The sequence below is a fragment of the Callospermophilus lateralis genome, chromosome 11, assembly GCF_048772815.1.
Source record: "Callospermophilus lateralis isolate mCalLat2 chromosome 11, mCalLat2.hap1, whole genome shotgun sequence".
NCBI classification, from domain to species: Eukaryota; Metazoa; Chordata; class Mammalia; order Rodentia; family Sciuridae; genus Callospermophilus; species Callospermophilus lateralis.
The window spans coordinates 50273070-50286499 of NC_135315.1; the positions used below are offsets into that span (position 1 = coordinate 50273070).

Genomic DNA, 13430 nt, shown 5'->3' on the forward strand with positions numbered 1-13430 from the left:
GCTAATTCCTCTAAGGAAGAACTCAAAGGAGAGCTTTAAAAAATATGTTTCTTTCCTCTCCTTTAATAATAATTTACATAATGCTCTCAGATTTATTTTACCAACATCAATTTGATGGCATCTTCTGTATTAAAGTGGAAGAATGTTTCATTCACATCAGTATTGCTGAAAAGGACAGGGCATCTGATGGACCCTAATATTTTCCATGAATAGAAAGCTACATCAGAGAAGTTGGTAATGCAGTGACAAAATGTAGTGCTAGGTGGTGTAGTGCTAGTCTAGAGAGTTTGTATTCTGGGTGGATGAAAGTAGCGATTATTCTACTTAAGGAGAGTTGACTTCCTTAAAGTTGAAGAGACATGTCTCATTCTGAAGGACAGGCAACAAATATAGATGAAGCATTGGCCACATCGAACACCATGCCAGGGGCTGCCCTGCTGCAGGTTGTGAGGCAGACATGGCCTTTTCTGTGTAGAGTTCACAACCTGGTGGGAAGTCAGCTATCAACCTGTGATCCAGATGCAAGTGATATGACAAGAAAAGAGGATATTTTGGAAAGTGCTGCAGGACTCCCCTAGCATGTGGACACAAGGGAGTTTTAGCTTAGCAAGTGTCATGTAATATGCCTGAAAGTAAGTGTGGGTAAGCCAGGTGAAGAGAGAGCAGAGGGACAAATTGATTAGCAGGAGAAACAGTGTGTATGAGATGCTATTAATTCCATAATTGCTGCAGAGTAGAGTGCAATTATCACTGTGTGGACAGGTGAGACAGTGGAGGTAGATGCAGGTAAGGTAATAAAGCAACATTTATGCCTTCAAAAGGAACATTATCTTAAGAGCAATGCCAATCCTTTGAAGCACTAATCAGGACAGAGTTGATCAATTTCTACTTAGAATGCTACTGTGTAATTGAAGCATATTGAAGGGGAAGGGTACTGAGGCATAGAAGCAGGGACATGACTTGAGAAACTGCTTGAATAGTCCAGGTGAGATAAGATGACATCATGGACTAGGAATGTGGCCTTGTGATCAGGAGTGAAATATATGTGATGTGGTATGTTGGAGTTGGTGGTAAGAGAAAAGAATGAACGAAACAGCTCACAGACTTCAGATCTGATGCTGCATTCCTTTTCTGAAATATGAGAGAGTAGATGAATAGGAGGGTGGTACAGAGGCAGTGCAATCTGATGAGAGTCATTAGGGACATCTTCAGCTTAAGGTGCCTATGATACACTGAAGGGAAGATAATGGTTATGGGACACAGAGATTTATTGATTACTTACTGATTTTTATTTTATTTTGTAATTTATTTTTTGGACCACTGGGGATCAAACCCAGAGTCTTGAGCATACTAGAGAAGCACTGTATCACCGTGCTACATCCCCAGACCCTACGTCTGAATTTAAAATGGTAATCTAAGACACTGGAGTAGATGAGTTTTTCTTGGGGGTGTATATAGATTTATAATAATAGCATATTAAAAATCCTTGAGGAACATCAACATATAAGACACAGATGGAACAGGAGTCAGTTATGTTTCCTTGGGATTAGCAGTCAGACAGGTATAAAAAATAACAAAGCATTTTGTCTCAGAGGCCAATAGATAAGAATGTTTAGGAAAGGATAAAATATTCAAACATGTTCCCTATAAGTTAAGAAAAAGACATCAATGATGTGGCAAGTTGAAAATATAATTAAGTTAAGCTCTTAGTTTGCATGGTCATATATATGAAATTTAAAAAAATGTAGCTTCTGAGTTTTGCATAAATTTAAATATTTTCTTGTATAAAATATTTTTAAAGTTTGTAGTTTATATTTAGTGCTTTAGCCATCTAAAGTCTCATGACTTTCATTATGAGAGTAAAGAATTCATTTAGTATTTTACCATTTCAATTATTCCAGTACCATTTTTAGGTACTGCATTCTTCACTAAATTTAATTTAAATACCATATTCATCATAAAACAATTCCCCCATAGGACTGTTTCTTCAGATACTTCCTCATTTCTTGTAACTTTTTTTCAATTCCTATACAAGTGTATACTTGTATAGGAGTTTTTTTTTAAAGATATATATTGATATTGCTAGGCATGGAACCAACTTACATTTCCAGGTTTTCAAATAGTTCTTAGAAATTTTACTTATTTTCTCTTTCATGTAAATTTAAGTTTAAGCTTTTTCATTTCCATAAAAAATAATTCTGGTTGGCATTTGGCATGAATTTCATCAAGTGTCCTTGAGGAGAACTGAAGTTGTTCAAATCTCATCAAATTGTAGATAGTTTTGATCAGGCTGATTATGAAACCCAGGATCTCATGTAGGCTAGGCAAGTGTAAATTGTAGAATTTTGAATTGATTGGCTTTATTATATAAAAATTCATCTGCAAAAGCTGTTTAAAATGACTATTCTTCTGATGAGAAGTTCTTAGACACAGATACCTTAATACTATTGAATCATGAAGAAATAAAAACCAGAACTTACCAATAACAAGTAGCAAATTAGAATCAATAATGAAAAGCCTCCCATCAAAGAAAAACCTAGAACATAGGTGACTTAACTGTTGGGTTCTACAAAATAGTTGAGAATGATTAATTCCAATTTTCCTTGTGTTATTCAAAAAATTTTTCAAAAGTAATTCTTCCAAACACAGCCCCAGCATTAACCTGATGCCAAAATCAGTAAGGAAAGAAAATTTCATGCTAATATTTTTATGAACATATATGCAAAAACTTCTCAGTAGAATAATACTTTGCTGAATCCAAAACCACATTATAAAGATTTTCATCATGATAAAGTGGGATTAATCCCTGAGATGCAAGAATGGTCAAAATACAAATCAATAAACATGATACATGACATCAATAGAATGAAAGACACAATCCATGATTATCTCAATAGATATGGAAAATGTATTTGATAAAATTTAACACCTCCAAAAAACCCTCAAGAAATCCTTCATAGAGGGAATGTACCTCAATATAATAAAGGTCACTTACAATAAGCCAACAGCTAAAATTATACTAAAATAGGTACAGCTGAAAGCTTTTGCTCTAAGCTCTGGAAGAAAAGGATGTTCACTTTTACAAATTTTATCCAACATAGTGTTGGAAATTCTGTCCAGAGTAACAGGCAAGAGAAAGAAACAAAGGGCATCCAAAATACAAAAGAGAAGTCAAATTGTTTGTTTGAATGACATGATCTTACATCTTGAAACCCCCCAAGTTCCATAAAAACATTAAAATTAACAAATGAGTTTAGCAATTTTTCACGGTACAAAATAAGCATACAATTTTATACCAAAACTGAATTATATGAATTGGAAATCAAGAAAACAATCCAAATGACAGTAGCTAAAACGTTAACTAAAATACCTATAAATTTAACCAAAGAGGAAAAAAGATCTCTACTATGAAAATTATAAAATATTGTTGAAAGAAACTGAAGAGGACACACATGCGAAAGAAAGAAAGAAGGAAGGAAGGAAGGAAGGAAGGAAGGAAGGAAGGAAAAAAAGAAAGAAAGAAAGAAAGAAAGAAGGAAGGAAGGAAGGAAGGAAGGAAAGAAAGAAAGAAAGAAAGAAAGGAAAAAAGCATCCCATATTCATGGATTGAAAAATCAATATTTTAAGTGGTCCAAACAGTTTGTAATTACAATACATACATTTAAAAAATATTTTAAAATAGAAGTCCATAATACCCAAAGTGATATATGGATTCAGTTCAGTCCCAATTAAAATGTCAATACATTCCATCAATGCAATTTCTACAAAAATACCCATGACATTCTTCACATAACTAGATAAAACAATTCTAGATTGTTTCGAATAAAAGGAATACCTAGGAAGTAAAAGAATTGCTGGGAGCTTTTGAGAAAGTTCTGGCATTCAGATAGTTGTGGGGTCAGCAGATATTTGAACGGAGGAAAGAAATGGGTTTGAATGCCATCACCTACAGAGTACAACTAAGGAAACAAATAAATGAAGAATGGAATCAACCCATGCTATAGAGAGCTGAGTTAAAAAAAAAAAAAAAAAAAGAATGGCTACTCCCCTCTTTTGGAAGTGGGAGAAAATCAAAAGAAACCTCAGAATCATTCTCTGATCTTGCACAGGCTGAACAACTGATTTTCTGGATGACATGGAAAGTCAATGAATTTCCTATTTTGCAATTCTAAACAATGAGTATCTTTTCTACTTCCTTTGAACTGTCATGAATGTATAATAAAAACATACATGTCAGGAAATTTTGCGAAGTCAAAATACCAAGCAAAAAGGCATTCTTTAAAACTGAACCAATCTCAAACTTCCTTGCCCAGTCCTGGAGAAATAATTTATAGGGTTCCTGCCTTATGTAATTACAGGTAAAGACAGAATTATGCAATTATCAGCATTACAAAAAGGGTTAGAAAATGTATTTAGGGTCAGGGAAGGGCAGAAAAATTAGCATAGACATGAAAATAAATCAGGGATGTAGGAAAGTTAAGTGATAGAATGATGTCAAAATTTGTGCAGAAAAATTATGTAGGAGATATTAGAAGGAGCCTGGATTTTGAGATATTTAAATGTTATCAGGGCAACAACCTAAGATTATGAAGCACTATTTAAAAATTATGCCATAGTCAAAGCGTGTTTGAGACAAGATAACAAAATACAGGGGTATCTTAAGAATGTAAAGAATGGAGTTCTCATAAAACAGTAGTCCTTACCCTGTGCTTTCCCAGCATCACCAAGAAAAGACAAACAGGAAGGCATAGCCAGGTTAACAAGACCTCCTTCCAACTAATCAGCTAAACTTCCTCTCTTTTACCTGTTGAACAATTATGTGATATGCTATTTCATCAGAAGTTAGCATGATGTAGGAAACAATCTAGAATAATATTCCAATATTAATATCAACAGATTTACTGGATAAAATGATATAAAACCCCAGTTATTTCCATCATACATAGGTGGGAATTTTCTTCTGACAAAAGACTCTTCCTAGGGCTCCCTTCATGTCTCTGTTCCTCAGGCTGTAGATGAAGGGGTTCAGCATGGGAGTCACCACCATGTACATCAGAGACATGACAGTATCTTTCACAGTAGAATTACTAGCTGATGGACATAAGTATAGAATTATGACTGGCCCATAGAACAGTGACACCACAGAGAGGTGGGAGCCACAGGTGGAGAAGGCCTTACGGATACCTCGAGCAGAAGGGACCTTGAAAATGGAGGACACTATCTTTGCATAGGACACAAGAATGAGTAGGAATGGGAAGACAAGAAAGAGTCCTACCACAATAAATATCACCAACTCATTGACATGAGTGTCAGAGCAAGCCAGCTTCAGCATAGCAGACATGTCACAGAAAAAATGCGGGATTACGTTGTCCACACAAAAAGAGACTTTTGCCATGAGCAGGGTGTGCAACAGGGCATGGAATGTGGTCAGCACCCAGGACAGCACCACCAGGGAGAGACAGAGCTTGGGGCTCATGATGGTGGTGTAGTGCAGGGGGAAGCAGATGGCCACATAGCGGTCATAGGCCATGGCCACAAGGATGAAGTTCCCAAGGTCTCCAAAAAACAGGAAGAAGTATATTTGTGTCAGGCAGCCTGCATAGGGGATGGATGGGACTTGACTTTGCATGTTCTGTAGCAATTTGGGCATGGTGACAGAGGAAAAGCAGAGGTCAGAGAAGGACAAGTTGCTGAGAAACAAATACATGGGAGTGTGAAGATGGGAGTCCAGGCAAATGAGGGTGATGATGAGGAGGTTCCCCAGGACGGTGGTAAGATACATGGCCAGGAACAGGGCATAGAAGAGGTTCTGGTGCTCTGGCTGGATGGGCAGGCCCAGGAGGAGGAACTCTGAGATGAGAGTTTGGTTTTTTCCCATTATTATTTGTCTCCAATACCTTTAAGAGAAATAATAAGACCCTTTAAAAACCCAAGTGAAAATGATCATTTTTTTCTCATATACAGTGTTTACATGTCCTCCAATAGTTGATCCCACCACCATCACAATAAGTATAACCTTACAAGTGTCTTTAATCTCTATGATCATTTATTACTTTTTCTCATCTTCTTTTCAACATGTTTCAGTAGCCCATTCTTTCCTAAATACTTATCTGTTTGCTTCTGTCACAAAAGGAGTGTTGAATTTTCTCTTCCCTGCCTGAGTGGTCATTCTTAGCAACTGTAATTGGTGTCTCTCTCTCTCTCTCTCTCTCTCTCTCTCTCTCTCTCTCTCTCTCTCTCTCTCTTTCTCTCTCTCTCTCTTTCTCTCTCTCTCTCTCTCTCTCTCTCTCTCTCTCTCTCTCTCACACACACACAGACACACACACACACACACACACACACATCACACGCCACTTTTTGGGGGGTAACCTTGGATAAAGCTCAGTATTTGGGGGCATGATGGCATGTCTCTGTAATTCATCAGCTTGGGAGGTGAGGCAGGAGGATCACAAGTTCAAAGCCAGCCTCTGCAACTTGGCAAGGCACTAAGCAACCCAGTGAGACCCTGTCTCTACTAAAACATAAAAAATGGGCTGGAGATGTGATTCAGTGGTTGAGCTCCTCTGGGTTCAATCCCCAGTACCAAACAAACAAACAAAAACCCAATCTGTCTCCAAGTCATCAAAAATGCAGAGGAGGAACATTAAAAGATCTGGGAAACTCATTCACTAAATGATATAAATGAGTCCTACTGCTGGGAAGTCCAGCCCACTGCTGATGGTGTTTAACAGAACTGCATTAACAGTTTGTACCTTTGGACTTTGGACACCATGTGTTGGCATCATAAAGGGAAGAAACATGAAGAGAAAATCATGTACCTGGTTTCTCAGACTTTTGCTTACCTTTTGAGTTTGTGGGACTATCTTTGTGTCAAGAACCTGTGCAGGGATCACAAAACCAGAGATAGCAGCTGCAGACGTTTTCTTAGATGATCCACTGAGCTTCCTCTTCTTCGGTCATTAAATCCAATATCCTCACTCTGGGATGCACACAAGAATCATGTAGGGCAGTATTTCTAAACTCAACACACATGCAAATTGCCTATCATTAAGACATTCGTTCTGGTGCTATAGCTCAGACTCTACATTTTAAATGAACACCCACGTAGTGGTGTCAATACTGTGATCACTGGACTGCACTTGAGTAGCAAATACACACATTGCCGTTTAACTCAGATTACTGAGCACCTTCAGATAACTTAATTGGAATCTCTGTGAAGTGGCTTGTGCAAAGCTTTTTAAAGCACCTTAGGTGAATATAAAATAAAAGAAAGTTTAAGAACTGTTACTGCACTGAACCCTGTCTTACAGGCCTGGTATGTCAAAATGCTGTGATCTTTGAGGATTCACTGCACAGTAAGTAACATTAATGAGCAGTGTTATTAATAAAAAGTGTTATAAGTGATGAACTTTAGTCAAAATATTTTTATACTGTGGCAAAGTCTTGGAAGGCAGCTTGATGGAAAAGAGGGAAGTTGTCACACCTGAAAACTTACCTGGCAGAACATCATACAACCTGGCATATTGACAACTTACCCAGGGTGTCTGAGGGTGACTCTGGGGCCCTGACCCAAGATCTTGCTCCCCTTTAATCATTACAATCATATGAAGTAACGTCCTCTGTAGTCATCATGTGTCTGCCATCTCTTCTCTGCCATCCCTTCTCATTTCTCACCTTCTAGCCACCCACGGGCCCGAGAGGCTCTACATCCCAGGGGAGTCCAGATTCAGGCCTAACTCATTAGGCACAAAGTAATTATCCAGGACCTCTTCAAGACAAATCCTCAGAGTCCTGTATGGTGACTGATTAAAGCCAGTGATCACACCCTACTGTACTTTGGGGAAAGGTGGGGATAGAGAGCCCAGGGATGTATGATCAGTCATTGCCCATTTAGGGAATGGATAGGAATCCTGAATCCTGTGCTGTTGGAGCCTACATTGGGGACTTGAAGAAAAATAGTTGGATAATCCATAAAAATAAATCAAGTACTAGACTGTGAATGATTTGAAATATCTTAGGAGCATAGCAGTTTATACAAGTGGCATCTGATTGCCCTTTTTTGCATTGTTGTGCAATAAGTAAACCTCACATAATGAAACTTACTTGATAAGGTTCAAGTGAACCTTCAGGTGAGCATTATATTATGGAGCTAATGCTACAGAACAAAGTCTAGGTCATTAACCTCACTTTATCTTACCCTGTAGGCACTTTATCATGATACAGTGTGACAGGTAGAAGAAGAATAAATATAGTACAATAAAATTTTAGGGGGAGAGACTGGGGTTGTGTCTCATTGGTAGAGTGCTTGCCTATCACATGTGAGGCACTGGGTTCGATCCTCAGAACCACATAAAAAAATAATAAAGAAATAAAATAAAGTTATTGTGTCAATATGCAACTAAAAGTAAAAAAAAATATTTTAGGGAGATAGGGATAGAGAGAGAGATCACTAAGAAAGTTTTGTTACAGTATATTGTTTTAATTGTTCTAAATTACGATTAGATATTGTTGTTAATCCTTTTCTTTGCTAATTTACCATGTTTTAATGTTGGCTGTCTGCCAAAGGCTCATACATAAAGGCCTAGACTCAGTATTGCAGTTTAGGAGTTGCTGTGGTTAAGTGGAAGGAACTTGTGAAAAGTTCTCAGGTCATTGTGGATGATTTGAAATGGATCATGGAATCTCCATTCTAGTTTGAGATGCTATTCTTCGGCTGCATGTGCTCTGCCATCCCTATCCCATGAGGTGATCATGCAAAGGTTGTCCTGACCAAGGCTGCACTAGGCCATTTGCCATTCTAACTCCTCAAACTGTGAGCTAAATGAACCTGTTTATAAGTTGACTATGCTAGATATTTCATTGTACTGGTGGAAAGCTGGTACGGGAGTCTTTTTAATATTTGGTGCTGGAAAAATTGGATTTCCATATTTAAAAAAATAATTTTAATCTACACCTCACATTCTGTACAACAGTTTACAGAAAATGGATGGTAGATTTTTAATGTTTATATGAGTGCTGAGGAGATTCCCCATGACATCCTGCTCTGTGGAGCCAGAGATGTCTCAAAGCAAAGGTTGTGGTGAGATGGAGCAGGATAGATGTGCAGTGCTTTCACATGGTAGCCACTGAAGTCAGTTGAGATCATTGCAACACTGACTGAAATAAGTGGCTGAGAAAACTTAGAACAGTGCATTAGAAGTTTGTAGAAGGGACATGATGTTCTGCCAAGGGACATAACATCCTTTAGACTATCATTTGACTATTTTCTGTTTCAGGTGTGAGCTAATGTGCAAACAGCGGGTTGCTATTGTTCGTGGGGTAGTTGATATTGGTCACCAAGGGGAAACTTTGTTACTCTACACAATTGGAATAGAGAAGGTGACATCTGAAATCTTGCAGAATTGTTTGGGTACCACTTTATAATTCAAAGTTCATGACAAATGTTAATGAAAAGTATAAATCCCAATAAAGGAGCACCAATAAAGATTCAGGTCCCTACAATGGAAAGTTGCAATGTGCCACTATGTAAAGATCCTGCAGCAAATGATGGCTAAAAACTAGTGGATGGTGGGAAAGTGAATTATATATGCCAAACCTGGCTTCACATTCAAATACAGGGCCAGAATAATCTTGGCAGTGGGAAGTGACATGGCATAGATGGAGGAAGGGATGATGGTCATGCTGGGGCTTCTTAAAGATTTTCATAAAAATGAGCCAAATGTGATGCAAAGGTCCATTTTTCAAATCTGCACGAGGAAGGATTGAACATGTTCAGGTAAGTTTATTTTTTCTTACTCTTGTGATTTCTTTATATCTGCATGTTCTTTAATCATAGAAGTCTGATCCTTGTTAAATCCATTTCTTTCTATCCTAGGGACTGTGGAGAAATAACAGGTTCTGCCATCCTTGCAATGTTTCTGAAACACGAGTTTCATGGCAGTACTCTACTCAAAGACCACTATATGGTGTATGGATCCCTGTTATTCATAGGATAAAACCTAAACTCTTAAACTCCTAAGATTAATTCATAATGTGGTCCCTGATTACTTCATAGTTTCTGCAGCCATCCACCTTCACCTCCTGAATTGTAGGCTGCAGCCACACAAGTCTCCTGCCCCTTCCCCACACAGGCAATGAGAAAGCATCTGTCCTGAGCTGCTCAGCATCTTCACTTTTCCCCAAAGGATGGTCTGGTGTGAATAGAGGCTGTCATGAGTCACCACTACAGGACTCTGGGAGAATTAGTTTCTGAGAGGTCCTGGCTAATTATTTTGTCTTTAATGAGTTCTAGCCTTGGTACTCCTATGGGATGCAGAGCTCCTCTGACTTCTGTGAGTAGAAGGGGAAGAATGAGAAGGGATGGTGCAGTTAGGTGAAGACTATGGAGACTGTTACTTCCTGTGTCTCTGGTGAATAAAGGGGAAAGGATCCTGAGTTGGGCTCTGGAGTCACCCTCAGCCACCCTGGATGAATTGGTAGCAGAGTGAATGAATTCTTGTCTTTCAAACGTGATTGTCTTGAACTCCCAGGTTGTGTGGTGTTCTGCAGAATAATTTTTCAGGTCTGTTAAGTTTCCATCTTTCTGCCTCCCAAGACTTTCTCACATGGTTTTAATACTTTGACTAATGTTCAACATTTTTATGTGTTATTAATAATAATGTTCATTGGTATAATTTATTGTGCAATAATATCGACAATTCTGTCAGTTCAAAATAATAACAGCTTTTAAATTTTGGGTTGAAAGTTGTAATTTTTGATTCTCCTTCTGCCCCTTCTCCTCCTCCTTCTTCTCTTTCTTCTTTGTATTTTCTTTCAGAGATTTAAAAATCTTTTCACAAGCCCTTCTTAGAGATAATTATTTAACTTTATCTGAACTTGGCAGTAATATGTATTTTCATGGCAGTGTATGTACTTGCTACTTACATGCAGTTTATTGACCACAGAATTGCCATTACCTGGATGCTCATTTAATATGTAGAAATTGAGCTATAGAACCAGAATGAATTTTTTTAAAAGAAATCCCCAGGTATTTGCACATCTATTAAGGTTTATAAGCACTGCCATATGTGATTCTTATGTCAGTGCAGGATGTGAATGATGGATTTTACCACAGGAGAAGATCAGACTTGATGGGTCAGCAGTGACACTACCAGGTGATGTCTCCAATTTGTGATCCCAGCATGTACTCCTGACTCAAGAGATCATCCTACTCACTCAGAAGGGACTCAGCATTCTGAGAAACCAGGTGCACAATTTTCCCTATGAGGGACAAGACTTGAGAAACTGCTTCCATAATCCAGGTGAGATGAGATGCCATTGTAGATGAGGAACTTGGCCTTGTGATAAGAAGTGGATGAAGTAGCAGGAGAACAAAGTGTAGAATATACATGACGTGGTGTGTTGGAGTTGACGGTAAGAGAAAAGATGAATGAAACAATTCACGACTTCTGATCTGATGCTGCATTCCTTTTTTAAAATATGAGAGTAGAGGAGGAAGAGAGAGGTAAAGAGGAAGTACAATCTGATGAGTTTCATTAGGGACCTGTTGAGCTTAAGGAGCCTATGATTCATTGAATGGAAGACAATTGTTATGGGATATAGAAATTTATAGGTTAGGGATGTCTATACCTGAGTTTTATTTACTGGTTATTATTTTTATTTACTTGATTATTTTTTTTTTAGGTGCTGAAGATTGCATTAGGGCCCTGTGCATGTTGGATGAGCATTTCACCACTGTGCTATATCCCCAGCTTTCATGTCTGAGTTTTAAATACTGATATAAGCCATTGGAGCATGTCAGGTTTATTAGGAGAGTTCCATATAGAGTTATGATAAGATAGGGTTTAGCAAAATCCATGAGGAATATCAACATACAAGTTACTGATAGAACAGGAGCCAATTATGGTTCCCTAGGATTACCAGACAGGCATGTATGTAAAAAAGTAATGCATTTTGTCTCAGAAACCAATAGGTAAGTGTTTAGGAAAGGATGGAATATTCAAACATGTTACAAAGAAGTTAAGAAAAAGGCATTAATGATTATAAAGATGATGGACAATTAGATTTTAAAGATAATAATTATTGTAATCAAGGTGGGATCAGTTATTGTAGAATGAGTACCAGATCACATATAAGAGAAAAATGTTCATTTATTTGAATTGTTAAGGGACCAAGTCTTTCTTTTTTTAAAAAAAGATACAGTAGACAGAGCATGACAGGAAGGAACCAAACTCCCGTCTCAGAGTTCCTCCTCCTGGGCCTGCCCATCCAACCAGAGCACCAGAACCTGTTCTATGCCTTGTTCCTGGCCATGTATCTTACCACCGTCCTGGGGAACCTCCTCATCATCATCCTGATTCACCTGGACTCCCATCTGCACACACCCATGTATTTGTTTCTCGGCAATTTGTCCTTCTCTGACCTCTGCTTTTCCTCTGTGACCATTCCTAAACTGTTGCAGAACATGCAGAGTCAAGTTCCCTCCATCCCCTATGCAGGCTGCCTGACTCAAATGTACTTCTTCCTGTGCTTTGCAGACCTGGAGAGCTTCCTCCTTGTGGCCATGGCCTATGACCGCTATGTGGCCATCTGCTTCCCCCTGCACTACACCACCATCATGAGCCCCAAGCTCTGTCTCTCCCTGGTGGTGCTATCCTGGGTGCTGACCATGCTCCATGCCCTATTGCACACCCTGCTTGTGGTCAGATTGTCTTTCTGTTCGGACAATGTGATCCCCCACTTTTTCTGTGAAATATCTGCTTTACTGAAGCTGGCCTGCTCCAACACTCATGTCAATGAACTGGTGATATTTATCATGGGAGGACTTGTTATTGTCACCCCATTTCTACTCATCCTTGGGTCCTATGTACAAATTTTTTCCTCCATCCTCAAAGTCCCTTCTGCTCGTGGTATCCACAAGGCCTTCTCCACTTGTGGCTCCCATCTCTCTGTGGTGTCACTGTTCTATGGGACAATTATTGGTCTCTATTTATGTCCATCAGCTAATAATTCTACTGTGAAAGACACTGTCATGGCTCTGATGTACACAGTGGTGACTCCCATGCTGAACCCCTTCATCTATAGCCTGAGGAACAGAGACATGAAGGGAGCCCTAAGAAGAGTCTTTTGTAAGAAGACAATTCTATTCTCTGTATCATGGTAACTCTTGCAATAGGGTACACAGTTTTGTCCAGTATAAATATTGTGATGTATATTTGAATATTATTGCAGTTCTTTCTTCCCATCACAAAGTTTTCTTTTCAAATAAAATATCACATAATTTTCCAGTGTTAAAAATCTGAAGTGAAAACAAAAGAGCTGAAGTGGAGATGGGTAGTTGATGTAAAGCTTTTTATCAGTAACCTGCTAGGAAGGTTTTCTGCTTGTTAATTCTAGCTGACCCTGGAAGCATAATTTAAATATTTTAATTG

The 13430-nt window shown here is 38.4% G+C and overlaps 2 protein-coding genes across 2 annotated transcripts; one reads left to right on the plus strand and one right to left on the minus strand.

Moving 5' to 3' along the window:
• Positions 1-4936: 4936 nt before the first annotated feature.
• LOC143386983 (olfactory receptor 1) lies at positions 4937-5878 on the minus strand. The gene has a single exon (XM_076841713.2). It carries the CDS (start codon positions 5876-5878, stop codon positions 4937-4939), a length of 942 nt encoding a protein of 313 aa, XP_076697828.2.
• Positions 5879-9709: 3831 nt separating this feature from the next.
• Positions 9710-13162, plus strand: LOC143642222 (olfactory receptor 1468-like). The gene is made up of 2 exons (XM_077110473.1): positions 9710-9720; positions 12205-13162. Exons 1-2 carry the CDS (start codon positions 9710-9712, stop codon positions 13160-13162), a joined length of 969 nt encoding a protein of 322 aa, XP_076966588.1.
• The last annotated feature ends 268 nt before the right edge of the window (positions 13163-13430 follow it).

What these genes read in the sequence shown, in the direction of transcription:
- LOC143386983 (XM_076841713.2), bottom strand. Translation starts at nt 5,878, where the DNA reads ATGGGAAAAAACCAAACTCTCATCTCAGAGTTCCTCCTCCTGGGCCTG.